Source organism: Ictidomys tridecemlineatus, chromosome 12 (genome assembly GCF_052094955.1).
Source record: "Ictidomys tridecemlineatus isolate mIctTri1 chromosome 12, mIctTri1.hap1, whole genome shotgun sequence".
NCBI lineage: Eukaryota > Metazoa > Chordata > Mammalia > Rodentia > Sciuridae > Ictidomys > Ictidomys tridecemlineatus.
The window spans coordinates 110,097,925-110,122,831 of record NC_135488.1 but is presented as its reverse complement, the minus strand read 5'-3'; the positions used below and the strand labels follow the sequence as shown (position 1 = coordinate 110,122,831).

The window sequence follows — 24,907 nt, the reverse complement described above, 5'->3', positions numbered from 1 at the left end:
TACAAAGGGGGAATGATTTGATTAAATCAGACTTTTAAACCCTGCATACCAAGAAAATAAGAGTAGAAATTGCTAAGGTTTTGTGAAAGTGAATCAAGATTCTGTAAGGTAAAATATCAAAACTCTGGAAAAATAATTTTGAAGTTAAAAAAATATCAGCTATGGGCCCTTCTCAAAATATCTACTACAAACTAACTTCAGTCAAGAGATGACTGGGAAAACTTCAATGAAAAAACTAACTGCAAGCATTTTAAAATGCATAAATGCATTTCTAAGACTAAAGTGGAAATGAGAGTCCAAAGTATGTGTAAATAGAATATATTGTGACAAAGAAATAATCCAAATAAAACAGAGCAGAAAGTAAAGGAAAAGGAAAATAGAATAAGCTTACTGATTTTTTTTTATATAAGCAACTATTAGGAATTTAAGAATACCAATAAAACTGACAAGACATTGGAGGATATTGCTAACATCAATAAGAATATTTTAAATAAAAAGATGGAGCTAAATTCCCATCTAAGTGAACTGGAGAGAAAATGGAAAGGACAGAGTTGGAAGCCAGCAGAGCCAATATGTGAACACTTTAAGGAAAAGGGACGAGGCTGGAGGGCAAGGGAGGCCAAGAGTTTTATTACAGGAGGAACAAAAGCATCTCATAAGTTGGTAAGTCTAGGAGACAGCAAAATCAGTGTAGGTGAACATTCTTCAATTATCTAGGCAGATCTAGAGGACAAAGGGACGGTTGGCCTTAGAGCAAGGACAGCACCTGCCATGACAATAGAGTACACACGTAGGGCCCCAGGCAGATGGTAAAATCTCATGGAAGACTTCTCCTTATGCTTCTATTTTCTCAAGAAAAATAGAATTTTTTAGGTAAACAAGATTCCAAAAAGCCTGTATTCTTTCCACTATAACAATGTAAATTGAAAAAGCAGCAGCATCATATAAAAAGTAAACCTTCATTTTTATATATTTATCTTCAAGATTTTTAACTTTAAAAAATAGGCAATAATATTTGACCCTGTAGAGCATCTGAGTTTATCAAGCACTTTCACATACATTTCTCCTGTGGATCCTAGCCAAAGCCTGAAATGGCAAGGGATGAGTAGGAATTCAATATTAGCCTCTGACTCTAGAGCCTGCACTTTTCCTTGGTCCTAGTTATTAAAATCTGACCTGGTATCTTTTACAGCTTATTGTACTTATTTGTGGACAGTTATACTAATATCTTTATATTCCTAACACTTGGAGCAGTGATAGGTAAGTAAAACTATCTCACATGTGTGACACTAACATTAGTTTGGAAACTAGTCAATGCACATGTTGAATTTTTCATAGTTTCTCTTACAACCTAGCAGCCTAGAATACATGCCCCGCAGCATTTTTCAGTAAATATATACCCCAGCACAACAGCAACTTTACAGATTAACAGGCAGTTCAATGAGAACAATACCCGTCCCCTGACAAAAGGAGCTATAACAATAACCTCAAGTTTTTCGGAAGTAGGTGACACCTGTGGAGAACATTTTAAGTTTAGCTGCAAGACACATTTTAAAGCCACTAATTAAAATACACTTGCAACATTTCAAGAAGTTAATCATACAGAAGGGTATTCAATTTGCAATTCAATATTTTTCCTAACTTATTTTGTCAGTGCAAAAGCTATTTTCTTTTAAGAATTCAATATGAAAGCCTCAGGCCAGAGATGAGCAGCGACTATATAGAACACAGTAGCTTCTAATACATCAGCAAGGCGCATAGGGATAGCACAAGAGAACTCCAGGAAGTCAGGAGAAAAATGGTTTCCTAATATGCAATAGAACTCCATGACATCTCCTTTCCTGGAATGCACTGTCACAAATACACTCGACTACGCTGTACGGAAACACACTTTGCCTGCTTTACCTCTCCTAGCATCCTCCAAACTTACCTTCCCCCGCCCCCCCTGTATTTTGTATTTTGTCAAATTTCATAGCTACAGCATTGTACAATGAAGCACCAGTATCCCTTTCATCTGGGTTGACCAGTTATATACATTTTGTCATATCTGTGTATTATCTCCCTCTATATACAGACTTTCCTAAAGATTACGTTTTGATTGAACCCCTGGAAAATAAGCTTAAGACATCATACCTGCTTTAGGCAGATTTGAGAGGAGAAATTCCTCAACCTCTTTCCAAGATCTGCCCTTACACGTCTTACATATAAAACCAGAAGATGGATATGAGTTAATTCAGAGAAATAAACACAAGTAATAAGCTACAAACAAAAAATAATGTGTGAAGTTTGTATAAGGGACTCCTACCTCACTTTTATTTGATAGGATAATCAGTATAAATTAGATATGTACATAGTTTCATATGGGAAGGAAGGGCTAAACAGGGCCACAAGAACTGGCCTATCCCCTCTTCCATCTTCAGTGCTTAGACTCTCATGAGCTTTCAGCTCCTTATCACTGCTCTGCTCCCCAGGTTAAGCAGGCAGCATAAACGAGTAGAATAGGTAGATGGTTAATAAATGGAAGTCAAAGCACAAATCCTAGTACAAAATAAGTTGATCTCCAACTCTAAACTGATTCAAGGTCTGATGCCATATAAACCCATAAGTAATAATCACTTTTTAAAAAAATTAAAATTAGTGAGATGTAGTGTTGCACACCTGTAATCACAATAACTCAGGAGGCTGAGGCAGGAGAATCCCAAGTTTAAGGTCAGTCTCACCATTTATAAGACCCTCAGTAATTAAGCAAGATTGTGCCTCAAAGTAAAAATTTAAAAGGGTACACATGTAGCTTAGTGGTAGACCATTTGCCTAGCATGTGTAACACCCTGTGTTCAATGAATTCAACAAAAAACAATTACAACTTCGTTGGATTAAATCCCAGACATTTCAGTATATACCAAATGCTAACACACAATATTACTAATGAAAGAGTATATAATTGCTAGTATTTTTTGAAAATACTTCTTATTTTCCAATACCAAGTCATTGTTTTATAAGGTTAAAGTCAGTAACATTTTAAGAAAAATACATTCATCATTGAAACAAACAGCCTAACACATTCACTTACATTGTGCCATCCTTAAATTTCAGTTTCTTGCCTCATCTGAAAAAGATCTAATTGCCCACTATGTAACAAATAATGTGGTAAATGCTTATTTTCATACAGCCTACAGAAATACCCAAGATATGTAATATTACAGGGTGGGTATTCAGGATGGTAAACACAATCAGTACTCACCCATACACCTAGTTCTTCTCGCCCTTCTGAACACAAAAGTACTTACTGGTGTCCCTTTATAGCTAGAAAAGGGGTTATCTTCCAAGAATCCTTTCTTCACCAATTAGAACAAGTTGTCCAGAAGAATCACAGTATCAACATCAGGCTTTGCCACTGGGCAAAGCTTTACCACAGCTTTGCCACAAATAAGAAATAAACTTTCATGTGGTAAGCCACAGAAATTTTAGGCCTTTTCTTTTGCTTTTCATTATTTATGTATGACAGTAGAATGCATTACAATTCATGTTATACACCACAATTTTGCATATCTCTGGTTATACACAAAGTATATTCACACCATTTGAATCTTCATACATGTACTTGGGATAATGATGTCTATCTTATTCCACCATCATTTCTAACCCCTGTCTCCTCCCTTCCCTTCCCACCCCTCCCCCCTGACAAAAGCTATAACAATAACCTCTAGACAAACCTATCTAGGGTTCTATTCCTCCCATGCTCCACCTCCCTACCCTACTATGAATCACCCTCCTTGTATCAAAACATTTGGCATTTAGTTTGACATTGGTAATTACTTAATATTATGCAAATACCATGATTTTATTCTCTTATTGCTGAGTAATATTCTATTGTATATAAATGCCACTTTTTTAATCTATTCATCTACTGAAGGGCCTCTAGGTTGGTTCCACAGTTTATGTATTATGAATTGTGCCACTATGAACATTGATGTGGCTGAGTCACTGTAGCATGCTGTTTTTATGTCCTTTAGGTATAGACTGAGGAGAGGAATAGCTGTGTCAAATGGTGGTTCCATTATCAATTTTCCAAGCAATGTCCATACTGCTTTTCATATTGGCTGCAAATTTGCAGTCTCATCAGCAGTGTAAGAGTGTAACTTTTTCCCCCCACATCATCACCAACACTCATCTTCATAATAGCTGCCATTCTGACTAGAGTGAGATGAAATCTTAGAGAAATGCAAGTCAAAACTACACTAATTGCTAGTAATTATGAACTTTTTTTCATCTATTTGTTGATTATATATTATCTTCTGAGAAGTGTCTGTTCAGATCCTTGGCCCATTTATTGACTGGCTTGTTTTATTAGTGTTTAGCTTTTTGAGTTCTTTGTATACCCTGAAGATTAGTGCTGTATCTGATGTGTGAGGGGTTAAAATTTGCTCCCAAGATGTAGACTATTTACCTCACAGATAGTTTCTCCTTAGCAAAAGAAACATTTTAGTTTGAATCCATCCCATTTATTGATTCTTGATTTTAATTCTTGCACTAAAGGAGTCTTAAGGAAGTTGGGGCCTACTTCCACATGGAGATTAGGGCCTACTTTTTCTTCTATTAGACGCAGGGTCGCCGATTTTATTCCTAGGTCCTTCCTTGATCCATTTTGAGTTTTGTGCATGGCAAGAGGGGTTTAATTTCATCTCCAGTTTTCCCAGCACCATTTGTTCAAGAGGCTATCTTCTCTCCAATGCATGTTTTTGGTGCCTTTGCCTAATATAATTTTGTGGGTTAGTCTCTGTGTCCTCTATTCAGTATTACTGTTCTACCAGTCTGTTTTTATGCCACTACCATGCTGTTTTTATTACTATTGCTCCGTAGAATAGTTTAAGATCTGGTATAGTGATGCCACCTGCTTCACTTTTCCTGCTAAGGATTCCTTTAGCTATTCTGGGTCTTTTATTTTTCCAGATGAATTTCATGACTGCTTTTTCTATTTTTCTATGAGGAATGTCATTAGGATTTTAATTGGAATTGCATTCAATCTATATAGTGTTTTTGGTAGTATGGTCATTTTGATAATATTAGTTCTGCCTATCCAAGAGTAAGGTAGATCTTTCCATCTTCCAAGGTCTGCTTGACAGGATTGTCTAGATCATCACAATACAGCCTAGCCTATTACTATTATAGCCTATCATGTAGAACTTGAATGTCTTCCAAAGGACCACTAAAGGTTTGGTCCCCAGCTCATGCTGTTACTTACTGGCAGTGGAACCTTTTATAACCTGCTTGTAATAAGGTGATCCCAAAAGAACTCTCCATGCAGAAAGGCCAGTGAAAGGAAGTCTGGGGAGTGTACGCTCGAAGGGGCTATTGGGACACTGGCCTCTCCTCTCACTTTCCCATGGGCCATGAGGTGAGTGGCCGCTTCACCATGTGTTTCAACCATGACTTACTGCCTTAACAGGGACAAGCCACCATCGTGTAAAACCTCTGAAACTGAGCCAATATAAGTTTTTCCTCCTTGAAAGCTGTTAATCTCAGTATTTTGTTGCAGCAACAGAAAGCTAACTAACCCAAAGGGTGTCTGACGCAAAACAGAAGCCCAATTAATTATAAATAACAAATAGTACATAGAAAAAGGAACAATATTGAAAGGAAGCACGGCATGGCAGTTAAGAAAACGGACTGGTGAACTTCTAAAATTTCTATTCTGATTTTACCACTTGCTAGCTAGGTAGCCCAGGGCAACTTAACTACAGTTTCCTCATCAACAAACCTTCAAAGAGTTACTTAGGTAAGCTAAAACATGCAAAAGCATTCCACATAGTTGCCATAAAAGGTGCTCGATAATTTTTAATGTCTGAAAAGGCAAAAACAAGTAATCAGACTACTCTTAGGTTGTTTTTCTAATATCTGAAAATATTACTAAATATAACCAGAAAAAAATTCAATGTACTCTGTTCAACTTGATATCTGAAAGAACTGAAGTTGAATTAGCACTAATTAACCTTCCTCATTTAAGACAAAATTATTTCTTCCATTAAATCATAAAAAGGGTTTATTTGTGTAAGAACAATTAGAAAAGTAAAAGGTTGTAACTAATGCTTACCGTAGTAACCCTATCTCCACCATTAGTGACCTGCTTGTAATAAGGTGATCCCGAAAGAACTCTCCATGCAGAAAGGCCACAGCCAGCTGCTGTTGTTGGGCCCATGTCCGCAGTCTCACATCCACCAACCAGAAGAAGTCTAGACAGTAGACAAGTAGAATTAATGAACTGCAAATATGAAGAAAATAACAGAAAAATACCAAGTACAAAAAAGCTCTGTAAAGAAAGCTAAATTATTATATATTAAGTTTAGAAAATTTCAGACAAAACAACGAAAAGAAAACCTATTAAATGTCCCTTTCACTTGAGAAGGAAAGCCTATACATTCAAGCACCTGAAATCAGATGGTACCTGAGAAATGAAGGGAAAAAAATGTCTTAAGGCTGGCAACAGCATATTGGAGAAACTGCCTGTATCCTAACAGTAAGCATTTGTAGAGTGATGATAGAGTGAGAGCAGTAAGAGACTGGGAGTCTACAATGAGACCTCATGGCTGTGGCATGCCTACTACCTGGGAATGTTCCTGATACACGGGCAACAGGATGTCTAGCTGCTATAGTTACCAACTGCCAGAGGAGTCTCCCTGCAAGAGTTTTGTCAGTTTAGGCCTTGATCTCATGCACATAGCTCCCAGGGATAAAGAAATTCTCATGCAAGACAACCACAGTGTTTCACCAGTTCTGATACTCTTACCCACTTAATAGTAACTTTAAACAATGGACCTCCTTGAGTACTGCACAAAGAACATTGTACATTGCAACTGTGCAAAAGCTGCATAGCTGCTTCTAGTTCTGTAAGTTTCATGAATACAAAGAATAATGCTTGCATTGTCTTTAACCTGATAATGAGACATGTAAATAAAGATTGCTGGTGTAACTTTTTTTTATTGTTGTTGTTGCACTGGGGATTGAACCCAGGACCTTATGCATGCAAGGCAAGCACTCTGCCAACTGAGCTATACCCCCAGCCCCGATGGCATAACTGTAAGAATTGCTTCTCCATCAGAGAGCAGCACTCCCAGCTTTACCTTCATATCTGCATGTGTGATTATTTTATAAACTTCCATCACACCTTGCCAGCGGCAAGCATTAACAGTTGTGTGGCTTCATATAGATACATGTATTAAATGACAGCAACATATGTGATGCACTGAGGGCACAACTCTAGCACATCCAAGAAAAATGACAGCTGTGAGTTCTTGAGGCAAAGAGCCATGTGGCAACAACTCTTTAGAAGTAGGACTGCACTTTATGATTGGTGTACTTTTCTGTGAACCAATCAACAACTGGAGACAAGTTACCAACATGGCAAACAGCTTAACATAAGAAAAGTTAAAAGATGTTACTAGATTAACATTATATAAACTGAGCTGACTAACAATGGAATTCAAATAGCCAAGACTTTTAAAGTTAAATTAGGTTCAGTACCTCTGGCAAGGTCCTGTATAACAATCATTTGTGGTAAAAAAAAAAAAAAGTTAGCAGGCACAGTTGTGCATGCCTGTAATCCCAGTGGCTAGGAAGGCTGAGGCAGAAGGATAGTAAGTTCAAAGTCAGGCTCAGGAACTTAGCGAGGCCCTAAGCAACTTAGCGAGACCCTGTCTCTAATATAAAAAAGGGCTGAGGATGTTAAGCACCCCTGTGTTCAATCCCTAGTACCAAAAAAAAAAAAAAAAGGAAAAAGTTAGAAAGTTTTGATACATTGAAGAAAACACTTTAATTGTCATGAGTTGTTCCCAATGAAAGTAGACTCGAGAGAGATAACAGGACAAAAGCCATGAACTTCTCAGATTTTTTTTTTTTTTTAAATAAACAAAACAGTCTCCCCCATGCTCTGAAAACTGCCTGCTGCCTAAGAAACAGAAAAGACTTTCATGCAGAGATTGCTTTGGCCATGTCCACATGGTGGCATCTACCACTGCCCCAAAATGACAGAAAACTGTATCAAGCCTCTACATCAAAATTTAGAAACCTATCATCACAAAGCTCCTGTCGTATACTCACAGGAAAAACAAAACTTTAAATTTATAGTTTTTCCATAGAAATTGAAAGGGGAAAGAAAACACTTCATAAGGTTCTTCATATCGAAGACTTAATATCTCAAGACTGAATCACATGGCCATATTAACTAAAGTTAACTTTTAAATGTTATACAATTATATATATATATCAGTACATGATGCAACATCATGAGCACCTCATTTTCCCTTCATAGGTACATGCCCCAGGATGGTCAAAAAGACCAGTATTACTATAAAAGCAACATCTGATTTCTGCTCATTCTACCCACCTTGTGAGGTAGACAGATAATGCCAACACATAAGATGTCCCCACCCTAATCCAGGGAACCTGTAGATATGCGAATTAAAGGTTGCAGATAGAACTAAAGTTACCAATCAACTGACCTTTATATAAGGAGATTATCTTGGATTTTCCAGGTAGGCTCAGTTACTTAAAAGTGAAGGGAGAAGGTAGAAGTCTGTCAGCTTGACGGGAGGTGATATGAGAAAGACTTATTTGGCCATTTCTGGTTCTGAAGGTGGAAGGGGCCATAAGATGGGGAATCTAGGCAGCTTCTAAAATCTAGAAAAACCTCCAGAAAATATAGCCCAGCTGGCATTTGATTGAGCCCAGCAAGATCCATTTCAAACTTCTGACCTATTAAAATGTAAGATAAATTTGTTTCACGCCATGATGTTTGTGATAACTTATTACAGCGGCCACAGAAAACTAAAATACACCTTGTTTCATTCCCAGCCCCAAAACACAGAAGATCTATCAGACAGTCCAACAGCTCCTCTCACTTGATCATTTAATTTCTAGTAAAAAAAAACCTAATCTCTTACATATACTCTTAAGTCTAAAAATTTCTAAGCTACATAAAATCCTGCCGAGTTTAATCAGAAAGCTTTGCAAAACTCAAAATCCATGAAGTCATTTAAATGAACTTTTACCACAGAAACACAACTTGAGCCTTCACTTATAGCTTTTTTCCTATTGTTTTATTATATAGAGCTCTTCCAACTTTACCCCAGCAAATGGAAAATAGCAAATTATGAGATGAGAGCTTGAAACAACCTGTTCAGGTTATTTCTAACCTAGGCAAATCCTTAACACAATAACAATTAACCTGTTCCCAAGGACAAAAGATTTTGGTCCAAAGTCAAACTAATAGTGCAAGTATTACTTGGCCATAGCATTCATTCTGTTCAAATAGATGACTGCTACAATGAAGTTATTTCCCCAATTTTATCTAGTGCAGATAAAATTATACTATCCCTCTAACCTAACTACCAATTTAGACAAAAAAGATGAAGAAAACTGTCATAAACACTAAAAAGACATAACAAATCTGAAAGTTAGAAACATACAAAAATCAATGATGTGGTTTCTTAAGAACTCATACAGTAAGAAAGCAGAAGAGGAAAACAAAGCAGATCAGTCATCTCAGCAAGCACAGGCTGGTATCTAAAGATGTAGGCAATTATTTTTCTCTGAATGTAATAATGGTATCATTCGGTAGAGTCCTTATTTTGTAGAAATACTGAAGTGTTTACAAATAAAACATGTTGTCCAGGATTTACTTCAAAATAGTTCAGGTGAAGGGATATCTGGGATGAAGATGAGATGAGACAAGCCATGAGTGGCTTAAAGTTCAATGGTAAGTCTGTAGCTCTACAAGAATCCTACTCTACATTTGTATGTGCTTCAAGTTTTCCATAAAGAAATTTTTCCCAAAAGTCCAGTTACTAGGATAAACTCTGAATAGAAAACAGGTAACTCTGAATATTTATAGTTCCAATTCAATTATAATATTTTTCAAAGGAAAAAAATGATTTATAAAACAGCTTTAAAAACCATTAACTTATAAAAATTACACTAAAGGATGGGCATGGTGGCACACACTTATAATCCCAGCGGCTCAGGAGGCCAAGACAGGAGGATAGCAAATTCAAAGCCAGCCTCAGCAATGGCAAGGCACTAAGGAACCGCAGTGAGACCCTGTCTATAAATAAAATAGGGCTGGGGATGCAGCTCAGTGGTTCAGTGCCCCGAGTTCAATCCCTGGTACCAAAAATAAAAGCCACCATTAAGAATACTCAACAAATCCCCCCAAAAGGCCATAATAAAACAATTCTTTGATAACTGAAATAAGTACCCTCTCTGATCAATTGCAACATATATTAAAAATATGTATACTATGTTGAATATTTTAATGTATTCAATACATAATTTCTATTATATTAATTGTGTTTATAACAAAATGAAACTCTTATTGACTACTAAAGGAGTTAGAGGGGTAAGAATTAAGATCCCTTATCTCCTGGTCTTGGTCCTGGAAGATACTTCCTCTCCATGAATTTTGACAAATGACTGTGCATAGATTAGATTGGCTACTAAAGATAAGCTCACTGAGAACAGAAGAGATTCAGTACCTGCTTCCCACTATTTTTATCTTAGCTTTTTCACTGCTGTGACTACAGGATCTGACCAGAACAACTATAGGGGAGAAAAAGTTTGAGGACTCAGTTTCAGAGGTCTTAGTCCATAAAAAGGTGGCTCCATTTCTCAGGGTTCAAGATGAGACTGAACATCTTGGTAGAGTGTGTGGCAGAGGGCAGCAGCTCACATCATGGTGACCAAGAAGCAGAGAAACTCCACCCACATACAAATATACACAAAGAGACTATGCCTTAGTTCCCACCTCCTCCACCCACTCTACCACTTCAGTTACCCGTTAATCCCCATCACGGGATAAATTCACCGACTGGGTTAAGATTCTCACAACCCAATCATTTTTCCTCTGAATTATCTTACATCGTCTCACGTGAGCTTTTGGGGGACAACTCGCATCCAAAACCCTTTTCTTCATTTATACCAGTGAAGAATAAGTGGAAAAACAAGCAGAATGATGACCCTAATCATGTGCTGTTCCCCACTGAGGGGGCAGCTTTGGGACACGAGCACTTCAGCATTCCACATACATTAGAAGAATGCACATGTGAACAGTCAAGCCTGCTTGCATATATTTCAAGGGAAGGATACTGAAACGACTCCATATACCCACAGAACAAGTAACTGGTAACTATTGTGTGCAATGCAGCAAACAGATGAGAAATATACTCGCTCTGCATTCCAAAGCTCACTGAAAGAGCAAAGAGCAAAAAGACAGGGGAAGCATGGAATTAAGTGGCACAGATGACAACTGGTAGGTGATAAGCCCGTTTCAGTCTATTGAAAGATTTTCTTCACTTATACATGCCATGGAAGATCAACCTCAATTCAAGGCATCAATTTAATCCATTTGTTTTCAAGATATACAATGTTGGCTAAAGCTAACTTACAAATGATTAATAAAAGCAGGCTAGCCGTGATGCTTGGCCAAGCAAATAAACATTCTCCAACATGTTTGCTGTGTTTATAAGAGGCTTCCAGGGCAACAACGCAGTGGCCAGTGAAAAATTAAGTTCCATCGGTAAAACTATGCAATTTACATAAAATCAGACAATGGAAATGAAAAGCGGCATCTCAGGCCCAACACAATATACTCAATAGATGTTTCACAAGTGACTGAAAAGTTGAGTCTCCAACTTTCTCCTTAAGCAGCACAGAGTGAAGGTTTGGTTTGGATATGAAGTGTTCCCCCAAAAGTGCCTGTTTCAATGCAGGATGTGATTAGATTAGGACTATAACCTAGTCAGTACATCCCAGTTTGAATAGGCTGGGTGTTAACTGTAGACAGGGGGAACTGGCTAGAGGTAAGTCACTAGACTGTGCCCTGGAAGGCTGCATCTTCCCTGTGGCCCTTTACCCCCATCTATTTCCTGATCCTGACATGAGCAGAGCAGCTTTCCTTTGCTAGGCCCCTCCCCCATGATGTGCTGCCTCATCTGGGGCCAAAAACAATGGAGTTGGCCATCTGAACTGTGGCCTCTGGAACTATGAGCCCCCAAATAAACTTGCCTTCTTCTAAGTTGTTCTTGCCAAGTATTTTGGTCACAGCATTGAAAGGCTGGTTAAAAGAGACCCCCATCTTTTCTCTTGCCAGGTTTCAGCAAATGAGGTGGAAAGGAAAGGAGCACAGCAACAGGGGTAGAAGGAGGCGACAGTCACATCATTAAAGAGGGCACCAGAAAATGTTTAGCCAAGAATGCCATAAGAGCAGCATCAAGAAAGTGCTTGTGAGATGTATGAGGACATGAGTGAAGACACAAGAGAACGCCTTCTCCTTTGGACTGTCGATACCTTCAGTCCGACAATTCCTCTTAATGGAAATCTCAAGCAGTTTCAAATAAAATCCTATCAGAATATTTTACAGAACTGAACAAACCAGTTTAATGAAATTAGGCAAACATAAGATTCACCTGAGAGGAGAATGTCAACTCACTCCCTACTGATCAGTCTTTCCCTTGCTGAGCTAGCCTTTGTGCACCTTGACCTAGAAATATTTTCCTGCCCTTGCATCATGAAGACATTCTCCTTGAAACTGACTATTATAAATTAAAACCTCAATCTATAATAACAAATCATATCCAGGAGAAATTATCCATAACACATAAAATAGCATGTTAGTAGGAAGAATTTATAAAATCTTCCATCAGTTCAAAAGAAAAATAAGTAAAGGCAAATCACAAGAGGAGAAATCCAAAGAACAATAATACAGATTAACGTAAGAGCTACAACAACTATCCTGTAGAATGTTTAGGGACAATGCAACTCTTAGTATACTAATGAGTTTGCATCGAGAATGAAGATGTTTAGAACAATAACAATGTTTATGAACTCAACCAGATTGCATTTACAGTGTAAAGATGGCAAATGTAACTAATTGGAAGGTCACACATCAAAATCATAGCTACCTGTAGAGAAGACCAAGACAAAGGAATGGAGCAGAAAATTGTACTCTTATCTCTCATTTATAGATCTTCATGTGTGAATCCACCTAGATGCACACACATCTGAGGTTAAAAAAAATTGTAAATTTTATGTAGTACTTAGGTATATATTATTTTTTTAACTTCAAAAAAGAATTAGAAATGCTATGTCTCACATTAGGTACATAAACTTCTTAACTTAATGATGTCCAGAAGACAAAAGTTTAATAAGTTGGCTTTAACACTGTATCAACCCACAAGTCTAGTCAGATACTAAAAAAAGGAAATTAGCATATATTTTGCTGTGACATTTGGAGGTTGTTTATATATTAATGGTTAAACCTTAAGCATTTTCTGGCTTACTACTGAAATAACTGACAGATTTCAGTAGAAATTAAGTGCAGAAACACAATAAGAAAGCAATTCATTTTGTGAATGTTATTTGCTACTGCATTAAGTTCTTCCACCAGAATATGTATTACATTTTGAACTATACTGAATATTAAAGTGCTAAATTTTAGAATCACATGTTAAGTGAGGCAATTTGAGGGGGTGCATAACAGGGTATTGAGTCCAGGGTCACTTAACCACTAAGTGATATCTTCAGCCATTTTTATTTTGAGATAGCATCCTACTAAGTTACATGGGGCCTAAGTTACTGAGGCTGGTTTAAACTTGCAATCCTCCTGCCTCAGCCTCCCGAGTTGCTGGGATTATAAGTATACACCACCATGCTCTCATAATTTCTATTCTTAATCATCATATAGACAAAACAATTTTTAGAGTATCAATTAAGTTCTCTATACTAAAGTACATGTTATGTAGAAAGTAATAAAACTATTTACCGATAACAAACAAAACAGGAAAAAAGTAATATTTCCCTAAAATCTTCAACCTCACATTCTGTGGAAAACAGCAAGAAATATTATAAGTCTAGAAATGAGGGGTAACAAGTTGCAATATCTTTGAAAAAAGATTAACTATAATCTTGAGACATTTCTTTCCCTCCCTTAGTAATTACTGTACACCAACTATGTACAAAGCCATGAAGAAATTAAAGAAATGCCCTAATAGATCATTTCTAATTTTCCTTAGAATCAGTTTTCAATGTAACTCATCTTCCATAGTTCACCAGTTTCAAGTGGCATGCTGCTCAGGGGGCAGAGTCTTTGACGCACTCACACACGGGAATGAACATGAGCCTGGCTCGCTACAGGTGAAGTAACTACTAGGAACCACTGACCACAGCTGCATAGGACCTCTGCAGCAACCTCTGTAGTATGTACAAAACAGCCTGCAAGGCATATTAACTGCATGGAAGAAGTCAAGAAAGGCTTCAGAGGGAAGCACTAGCGAAGGGTTCACTCGTTAAACAATTTCCCACACAGATAAAGGGTGAAGTAAGAAACACTAAGCCAAGAGAACATGATGAACAGGAGCAAGGACTGAGGCAATAAATGGTGTGTTCAGAGAGTATAAGAAACACTTTTGTTAATTCCCACATATCATGTACTTTAGTGTAGAGAATTTAATCAATTCTCTAATAGTTGTTTTAATTTATGTCTATAGGATGAAGCAGCATCGAGAACAGAACAGAAAGTTCACATAGGTCCTTTGCAACACAAATATCTTGCTCATTTTCTGGGCATTTATGTTCTGTCCTTTTTGATATAACAGCTACTTATCCCTATCTCTAAACTTGGAGCCATTTTGAAGGAGGGACGGTGTCCAGTTCATCTTTGTATCCTTTAAAACGTTTATTACTGATGTTCCACTTAAGTAGCATTATCTGGGCACTATGTGAAAAGAAATATAGCTACACAAAGATAAGACGATCCTTGTCCTTGGCTTAACCTCTATAGACTTCACCTTTCCCATGCAAGAAATGAAGGAACAACCAAATGATGGATTAAGTCCGTTTTAGTGCTGATACTCTACAAATCCAAAACTCAAAGCAGGAACATAGGTATCAGGGAACAAGAATAAACTGATGGAGAACGAGCACGCCACGCACACAAGTGAATTAAATGATCCAGAATAAAGGCAGAAACCAGAGAATAGGAGATAGTAACACATAGGTGGTCAAAGCTGAAAAAAAGTAGACAGGATGAAAGTCCCTAAGCATGTTCCAGTAATGGAATGAAAGTTACACTAAAAATTGACTCCAAGAAAAGTTAGGAATAATTTATTAAGACTTTTCAATTTAATAACTGTTCAAAGAATCTGCCATCTAGTGGCTTAAAACTCCTTCAAACCAAAGAAGTTCAAAATAATTTCTGTATGTTCTATCCAATGACCGGCATGCTTAGGTCATACAATAGGAAAAAAGAAATGAAGGGAAAACATACTCCAGGTCCCCAAATTTTGGGGTTGGGTTATGGCTCAGTGATACAGAACTTGCCTGGCATGTGTGAGACCCTGGGTTAGATCCCCACCACAGAGGGGAGAAAAAAGCTTAAACACCAGATTGGTCAAAGAGCTCAAACCTTATCTAATCTCAGAGCTAGAAGCCATTCTCTTTTGGAAAAGCAAATATTCCTAATTCATTTTAGTATATACTAAACATTCTTTACTACATAAAGTCCAGCCAGTTTGACATTTTAAAATTCTACTGATGTTTATTAAAGAATAAGAATAAAACCATGACCCTTTAAGTAGCCATTCTGGCATCACCAGGCTTAAAATAAACCTCTGGGCCACTCCTCTAGAGCCTGATTCGGTAAGCAGAGGGTGGAATTCAAAGCCTCTGAATTTCTATAGCATCCCCAGTGATCTTCAAGCACCATGCTTTGAAGTCTGCTGCTTCATAGCACCCTTGAATATATTATGCGCTCTTAAGGAGTCAAATTATGAAGCATGTAACTATTTAATCAATATGTGCTTATGGATGATCATAGAAAGTTTATTAAATGAGTAGTTATTAAAATAAGGGAATTTTTTTTGGACTCCTTAGTTCAACAAACAAAACATTTTCCTGGCAACTTGATAATTGAGCATTCAGTACACTTAAAATTTAGTGTCTGGCTATCAATTCCTTAAAATTTAGAATTTAGAATCAAAAAGTATGGAAAATGAAATTTCATTACTCCTTTGCACCACCTAGCAGAGCTAAGTCACTTATTCTGAGATGGCATAGACTTGGGATCAGCAAATGAGTTCTCAAAAACAGGTCATAAATATTTCAAGCTTTGTGGGCCACTCCACCTCTTTAAAAACTATTTGTTTATGGTAAAAAAAAAATAAAGCTGTATGTTTTTATTTATAAGTGTGGCTATGTTCCTATAAAACTTTAAGGATACTGAGATTCAAATTTCGTTTAATTTTCATGCGTCATAAAATATGTGAGTTGTTTTTCAAATGTCTAAAAAATGCAAAATCTATTCTTAGAAACAGGCCAGACTCTAACAGTCTACAGGTGTCAGCCACTTTCTGAGAAAAGCTCCCTAAGCATGGAATCAAGGACATGAGTTTACCACCTAATACACCATCATGGTTTCATAAGCCTTTGGGAACTTCAGTTTCTCCATACACACAACAGCAGTTGTGATACCATATCACAGAACTGTGATGACAGATTTAGCACATAAGCATCTGGTGAACAATAAAGGCTGATTTTCAGTTGAAATCTTAGATCAATATATAATTGATTTCTTGAAGAAAAAATATTTAAGTTTTGCAAGGTACTGTGCCAACACGAGAAATATGCTATGTAAGAGCCAACATTTCCCTGCCCTCATGAAGTTTATGTTATGGGTTAAGACTAATTTAAGCCAAGAAAAGTTTGAACAAATCTGTTTTATAACTTCAAGTTTCTCCCCCAAGTTCTTAGATTTTAATTCGTCCAAAGTCAGACTTTCATTGACTCAAAAATGTTTGAGCAGGTCCTCTTCTGTATGCAGAAAACAGAGCCATAAATAGATAAAGTTCCTGCCCTCCTGAAATTGACATTCCAGTGTTAGCTTTTTCATTGCTGTGAGCAAAGGCCTGACACGAACAGTTTTAAAGGAGGATAAGTGTATTTAGTTTCAGAGGTCTCACTCCATAGACACCCAATTCTGTTGCTTGGGACTCGAGGTTAGGCAGAACATAATGGAAGAGGCGACACAGGAAAGCAGCTGGAAACAAGGTACTAGGCTACCATCTCCAGTTTTTTTGTTGTTAAGTTGTTTAAGGACTAAGTTGCTGAGGCTGGCTTTGAACTTGCAATCTTCCTGCCTCAGACTCTGGAGACACTGGGATTACAAGCATGTGCCACCACGCCTGGTCCTTAAAATATTCATAAACATCTAAAAACACATTAAGAATTTTTGCGTCTGATCCGGGATATTACTCTGAAATTCTCTTTGATAACAAAACGAGATAGACGTATCAGACTACTACTGGCTCCACAGAATGATTTGGCAAAGTTCCTTCCTTTTCTATTTGATGGAATAATTTGAAGTTCTTTAAAGATCTGGTAGAACTCAGCTGAGAATCCATCTGGTCCTAGACTTCTTTGTTGCAAAACTTAATTGCTACTTCAATTTCATTACTTGATAGTGAAAAGTTTTCTATATCCTCATGGTTCAATTTGAGTAGGTCATGTCAGAAATCAATATCTTTGAAATTTTGTAGCTTATTGGAATATAGTTTTTTAAACTTGCTTCTAATGATTCTGGATTTTAGAAGTGTATCTGGTGATGGTTGACAGTGTGCGCCTTGTACTAAATCTCTATTTAAAAAAAAAAAAACCCAGGCAGAGTACCAAGTGTGGTTCTTGCCAGATTCTTCAGTAGTATACCCTTCTGCAAAAGTACAGTTTGCTTTGCATGTGTTAGAAATACCAGGTTGCCATGAGGAATCAAACAAAATGTAGGGATTACGAGTACCCAAACTAAGGGGCCAGAGTGGTAGATACTAAAAACCTAGTCCAACTCATAGCATGGTCCAATTTCAGAACACAAGAGGGAAAAAAATCTTAATTTCCAGAAAAAGGGAAAAAAAAATGGGCTTCATTCCAGAATGTTAAAATTTAAGAGTAATACTGGAAGCTAGGGAAAAAAATACAGCAATACCTCTCAAATTGTAAGGGAAGATCATTTCCATCCTACAATTCTGTTGGCCCAACTATCAATTAAGCATGCAAATAGAATAACGCCATTTTCAGGCATCTGTGACTTCAAAAAATATACTCCCATGTGCCTATCCGTGAGGCGTTATAGGAAGTTGTGAGATTTGCCAAAATAGTGAGATTTGCCAAAATAGTGAGATAAATCTTTGTTTTTTTGTCTAACAAGAAAACAAAGATTCAGGAAAGTTTTAACAAAACAGAAAAAATTCTTGGGATGAGGGTAAAGTTTCAAGACAATCGCTATGCAGCAGGCAGAAATATAAATGGGAGCAGATCAGAAAATTCTGAGATACCAATTTAAGAAGGTGAAACTTCACACCACTAATGTATGTGATGTACTGAAGGGAGACTTACACCCAGCAGAGTGAGTTTAAGGGTAATTCTGTGGTAGGTACATTTAAAATCTTGAGCAACTAGAATATTAACTGTAAGGAGAACATAGGCAGAAAGTAAGAACACGTGTCTGAGTGGCCTGCAAAGCCCTGCAGGATTCAGCAGTGACCATTATTCTTCTGACCTCCACTTATTACTCTATTCAATCTGCTTCATCCAAACTCACTTCCTTGCTGTTCCTAAAAAATGCAGAGCACACTCCCAACTCAGGACCTATGCATTTGTTCCTCCCCTGCATGAAACCTTCTTCCCCCAGATATTCAAATAACTACCCTCACTTTTCACAGGTCTTTGGGAAAATAAATTTCAAGGAGAACAGAAACCTCCCACATAAAACTGTCACCTAAGCCTACTTTCCACATTTCCAATCTGCATCTCTGATCATTTTCTTGCCATAGCACTTATCAGCTCTCCACATACTGTGTGTTCATTCATTATCTGCTATCCTAGCAGTTTCATAAGGAATACACATCCCAAACACCTGGAATAGTTGACAGCAATAAGACATCAATAATGTTTACTGAAAAATAACATTGAAAAGCTATCGTGGAATACCATATAAACTTATCTCACCTGCAAATATCTAAGTATAATACTCATCCTACAAATTGTAATATTAGAGACCAAGCAAAGAATTAGTGTGCATGCATGTGGTAAAGTGAATAAGAAGCTTAGTATCCATCTTGCAAGGGGAAAAAAAATGCAAAGTTATAAATCAAAGAGTAACAATGGAAGCATTTTATTTAGATGCATGAAAGCAACCAGAAGAATGCCGCTAAAAGTGGACACCAATTTAGTTAGTTTTTAGAACTATTTAAAACTATTTGATATATGCACATAATTTCAAATATTAAAGTAAATCTAATAAAAATGGTAAAAAAATTAATCGAGATCATGCATATAACAGATCCAAAATTACTATACAGATCATACAAAAATATCAACATTAACTACCCAACAAAAAAATGATGAATCATTTTATAAATCACAATAGAGTAGCCAATAACAAAGTTGTACAACCTCAAACAGCAACCAAAGAAATGCAAATTGAAACCATGGTAAGATTCTTTTATCCTTATCAATATTTAGAAGTCCGACATCACTCTCAACATCAAGATCATTGAGAATGAAATAGAAACTTTCAGACTGGTAATGGGGCTGTACAACGTTATAAGTTCTAAGGAAAATACTTGACTTTACCTGGATAGGTTTAGGATGTACTTTCTCAACAAGTCAGCAATTCCACTCCTAGATACTATATCCTACAGAAACTTACAGAAGGTGCTAAGTGTACAGTGATTTTTTTTTAACCACTATACTTGTTTATATCAAAAAACCTGGAAACATTTTCATCTATGGGAGAATGGATAAATGCTACATATTCAGAAAATAAAATATTCTCATAGTTAAAAAATAAGTGAACAAAATCAAAAGGCAAGTCAAAGAAATACCTACAATGTCTTCTGTGTGATTCCACTTATATAAAGTCAAACAGCAAAACTAGGAATAAATGATAAAGAAGCAGAGGATGATACACACGAAATTCGGTACAGTGGTTATCTCTGGGAGGACACCGAGGATGGCATCAGGGAAGAGCACAAAGGGCATTTCAGTATGGGGGTAGGGGTATGTATTCTTTTCATAATTTTATTTTTATTCTGCAAAAGATACCTATGACTGAGTAGTATACAAAACTTGCACACATGTTCAGTCGATAAAGAATTAAGTATCCTGAGGGTCAGAAAGTTTAAAGACTAACCAACATACAAATTAGTCACAAAATTCAAAACTCAAGTTAGGTTCACCCGACTCAAAATTTGACACTCTTTCAATTTAGAGAATCAAACAATTACCTTGGCTAACTTATGAAATATGTAAATTTCATTCTCAAAATTAAAGAGGAGAAATCACTGGAAGGAGAAAATGCCAAAAGCTCCTAGTAAACTTCAAGTAGATGGCAAATAATGGAGAAGTGGAGTCCCTGAAGAATGTGTTGCAATTATTGGAAGGAACTATGCAACCTATATTCAGCCAACCTAGCACTAACCTGCAAGGAAAGGAGAAGTAACATCTACTGAGGCCCTTCTGTGTGAAAGCACTTTATATGTAGTACTTTAATAGTTCTCTCAATGCCAAGAATTAAGTATAATACTCATCTTACAAAAAGAAAAGATCCAGAGGGCTAGAGCAAAGAAATTCCTTAACGAATATTCCCAGTGCCCTATCTGGCTTGGAGAAGTTCAGTTCGCCAGGGAGATAATAAAATACAGAAGATAACTACAACAATATTACAGATATTAAGCATAGCTATACCCAAAAGTGTGGAATGAAGCAGCCAAAGAAAGAATCAAGATAGACCATTTCTCACTGAATCAAGATTTCCATATTCACCCAATATTCCACTAAATATCAGAGAAAATGGTTCTTACCTATGACCAGGGTGGTAAATAGCAGCATTTATTCCATGAGGATAATAGGTACTGAAGTTGAAACTGTGACTTTCTTGGTAGCTCTGATTTGTTCCCACACTAAATTTAAGAAGGTAAATAAAAAATAAATACCATTAAACCACAAGGACATCATTAAATGTCAATTTATAAGACTGGGGGCTGGAGTTGTACCTCAGTGGTAGAGCACTTGCCTAGCACACGTGAGGCAGTGGGTTTGATCCTTAGCACCACAATAAATAAAAGGTAATGGGCCATCTACAACTTAAAGGATTCCAATTAGAACCAGTCAGCATGGGCCCAAGTGACCTAGAGTTTTCCTGACAGTGGGGACTTGAAAGTCTCACGTCAAAAGTCAAAAGGTACACCTCAACAGGACTGTATGGAAACTTCTCTGGGATCTCCAATAAAACAGGAATGCTGGAGAGGCAAACAGTCCCTTTGTTCTGAGAGGATCCACTCTCTCCCTTGAGAATATCTCCTTTTTCCTATCCCTTCAGTAATGTCATGCCTGTTACTGAGTGACATGTATGAAATCTTTGCTTTGATCACAATAATGGAGGGTTGAAGCGAGGGTCTTTGCGCTGCCTCACTAAGGCCTGAGCCCTGTAACATTGGGAAAGATACAAGGGAACTTTCTTGCATGATAGCAATTTTCTGTATCTTGAGAAGGATTTGAACAGCACAAGTATGTACATTTATCATAATTCACCAGTGGTTACAACCAAGATTTGTGCTTTACAATGTATGACATTTTTACCTGAAAAATTATAAGCAAATATGGAATTCTAATTAATGAAATGCATGCTAAAGTATTTGAGTGCTGATGTCTCCAACTTATTTTGAAATACACTGCAAGATTAATAGCTAGAGACAGAGGGATAGATGGTCAAAAAAGTGATAACAAGTACATAAAATCCTAGGTACAGAATCCAATGTGAAATGTGTGTTCAACACACCATTCTTTCAACTATAGTATTTGCAATTTTTCTTAACATACTAAAAGAAAAAATGCATCTGACACTAAACCAGAGAAATAAACATTGTATCAAATATGACTTCCCAAAGTACATTTTTACCTCACAAGGTAACTTCTAAGTTCTCCTCGGTAATTGATGACCAGGAGTTCTGCAGACCACTGTGCACTTGCTTTGTATTCTAAAAATATCAACCCAGCAATGGCATAGCTCAAATCACCTACAAAACTAGATGCCTGTAGAAGACAGAAATTAAGTTACTAAAGTAGTAGTTAAAAGTTAATACATGCTTATCTGCAGGATATCCAAAACACTGGCTTTGACACCCTAATCTAGACCAATTTTCCCAACCTCAGCAGCCTCTTTGAGATGTTCACACAGGTTAAGTAAATTTCTATTCAAAGGGAGAAAGGCGGAAGGGTGAGAAGGTCAGGAGGAAGGAAGGGCCACCACAGACTCTGAACTCTATAAGCTTTCAAGTGTTAATTTCTACTGCTAGCAGTATCCTAGGCTAAAAACAAAACCAACTCCAATTACTTCCCAGGCTATACTACTAAATACATGAAGGTCTGAGCACCTTGGGAAGCATGCATAATGTTTATTCCCTTAGAGCTGATCAGAATATGTCACTAAAAATACGCCACTTAGGCATAGAATCATTTTGATCAGAAGGCAACTGAGAACCAAGGGATGCAGCAAAGTTCTCTGCCATCTCCTTACTGCCTAAAAAGGCAAAATTTTCTCTTTTGAAAAGTGCTTCTGCACCAGGAAAGGACTGCAAGTCATACCAAAATGAGTCGCAGAAACAGACCTCATTAACTAATGGAAGATGAGGGTTATTTAATTTCACATTTCCTAGGCACTTTCCCAGTTTATAGACCTTTATTAAGATAGTATATAAGCCCCCACATCTACTTCCTTTAGTTCAGTTTTTTATGAAGGTCCAAGCATGCAAAAGCATTAATAAAATTTGTGTATTATTTCTCTTGTTAATCTGTCTTGGGAGACTGCAAATTAAACTGACAACTACTAGATTTGAGAGTAGAGGGAGTTTTTTCTAACACTAAATGGTATCTTGTAGTCTAGAGCCACTCATTGAACACCCGATACATGCAAGTTCTAATTGAGATACTATAAATATAAATATATACATAAAATTTCAATGATTTAGTACAGAGGAAAGAAAATCTCATTAACATTTATGATTACATGTCGAGATGGTATTTTGAATACAATGGCTCAATAAAACAAAGAAATTTTACCCATTTATTATAGCTACTGTAAGATTTTAAAATTACATTTGAATATATGTATGTGTATGTATGTATATACACACATACACACACACACACACACACACACCCCCACCCCTTGTATTATATTCCTAATAGATTAGTCTAGAAACTAGTAATCTAAACTCCTTCATGTGGTTCCAAAGGATTTCCATAATAGAAGCCAAAGCATTTTTCCCAAGTTTTTCCATTCATTATTTTTGAATTTAAAAAAAAAATGTTCTCAGCTCTACCTCTCAGAGTAAGCTGAAAAATCTTACAAATATTAATCCTCAGCTCCTACGCAGATCAATTAGATACAAACTCCCAGTAGAGCCTGGGCAATCCTGTAGTGCATTTTGGTTTTGTTTTTATTTTCCTTATAAAACTCCCAGTTGATTAGCCAGAGTTAGAACCACTGTTCTACCTACCTTGTACCTTCACTTAAGGATATAAACTAAAAAGCACTATATCACTAAAAAAAGTTTAATAACTGGGCTGCCCTGAGAAAGTCATTTTACTTCCAGAGTGGGTTTTCTAAACTAAAATGGGAATAATATCTTCCCAACATACTCAAAGGGTAATTTTGAATATTAAGAATAGATTTAGTCATTAATATAAAGTAGCCAAGAAATACATGTTTATTTTTCCCCCCAACCATTATTTTTTTCCCCCATCCACTTCTTTCAATTTTTATCCCTTTTAAAGGTAACAAATTCTAGTTGTTCCAGTCTAGGGTACATTCTGCACCACGACAAAAGAATTATAACCAGGTGCTGTGATGCATGCCTATAGTCCCAGTGACAGAGGAGGATGAAGCAGAAGGATCAAAAGATCAAGGCCAACCTCAGCAACTTAGCAAGAGGCTATCTTCATAACAAAAACTAAAAGTAGTACAGCACCCCAAGGTTAAATCTCTTATAGTAAAAATTAAAAAAAAAAACACTAAGATATCCTGAAATTAGGAGGGTCAGAGAATGGAAGGGTGTTGGAGAGGTAAGGGAAGTTAGTCAATGAACATGTGGACAAAAATCAACTCTAGGCTGAAACCTTGACTTAAATCCCATCATGGCTGCCCACCAGACCCCGTTTCTGGACTGTTACTCCAACCAATCCAGAAACAACTATTACTTCTCCTTGTGGTCTAACCTCTTGTCCCAAGCTTCCCCTCCTTCACTGTTCTCTCCTCTAGAGGCAACAGAAGTTCAATGTAAGAATTGTGCTTTCCTTCCCCAAAGAAAATACGGAGCTCCAGGTTCAGCAGACATTTTCAAATTCCTACCTAGCCTTGTTGCTGGAAGTTGTGGGAACTTGTTCCAAGACAGTTTTTCCTTCTCTGGGTAGCCTGTGTAATGAGGCTCAAAAAACACCTTTATTTCATACATCCCTAGGTCTCAGTCTTGTTTTTAATAATCTATTTAGTAGTTACTTACCAGGTGGTTTTCAATCTTACAGTGCCTTATAAATATAAGGAATACCACAGATAGACTAAGTTTTGGGGTATCTTAAGTTTTTTTGGGGGGGGCAGGGAGGTACTGGGGATTAACTTAAAGGCACTATCACTGAGCTACATCCCCAGCCATTCTCATTTTTTTTTTTCAATCTTTTGAGACACTACTTGCAATCCACCTGTCTCAGCCTCCCAAGTTGCTAAAATTAAACGCATGAACCATCATGCCTAACAAGTTCATAGGTTTTTCTGATTTATATTTACTTGTATTTCCCCTACGGTCACATTCATCCA

At 37.0% G+C, this 24,907-nt stretch overlaps 1 protein-coding gene across 3 annotated transcripts in view; it reads right to left on the bottom strand.

The window, feature by feature from the left end:
* Positions 1–24,907, bottom strand: part of Nbas (NBAS subunit of NRZ tethering complex) — a 298,757-nt gene that overhangs the window by 248,355 nt on the left and 25,495 nt on the right. For all 3 annotated transcript variants that reach the window (XM_078029643.1, XM_078029644.1, XM_078029645.1), the window contains 3 exons: positions 21,995–22,128; positions 20,898–20,996; positions 6,092–6,230 (listed from right to left, as the gene is read on the bottom strand). In XM_078029643.1, the coding sequence (XP_077885769.1) occupies positions 6,092–6,230; positions 20,898–20,996; positions 21,995–22,128 (372 nt within the window). The remainder of the gene's footprint in view (positions 1–6,091; positions 6,231–20,897; positions 20,997–21,994; positions 22,129–24,907) is intronic.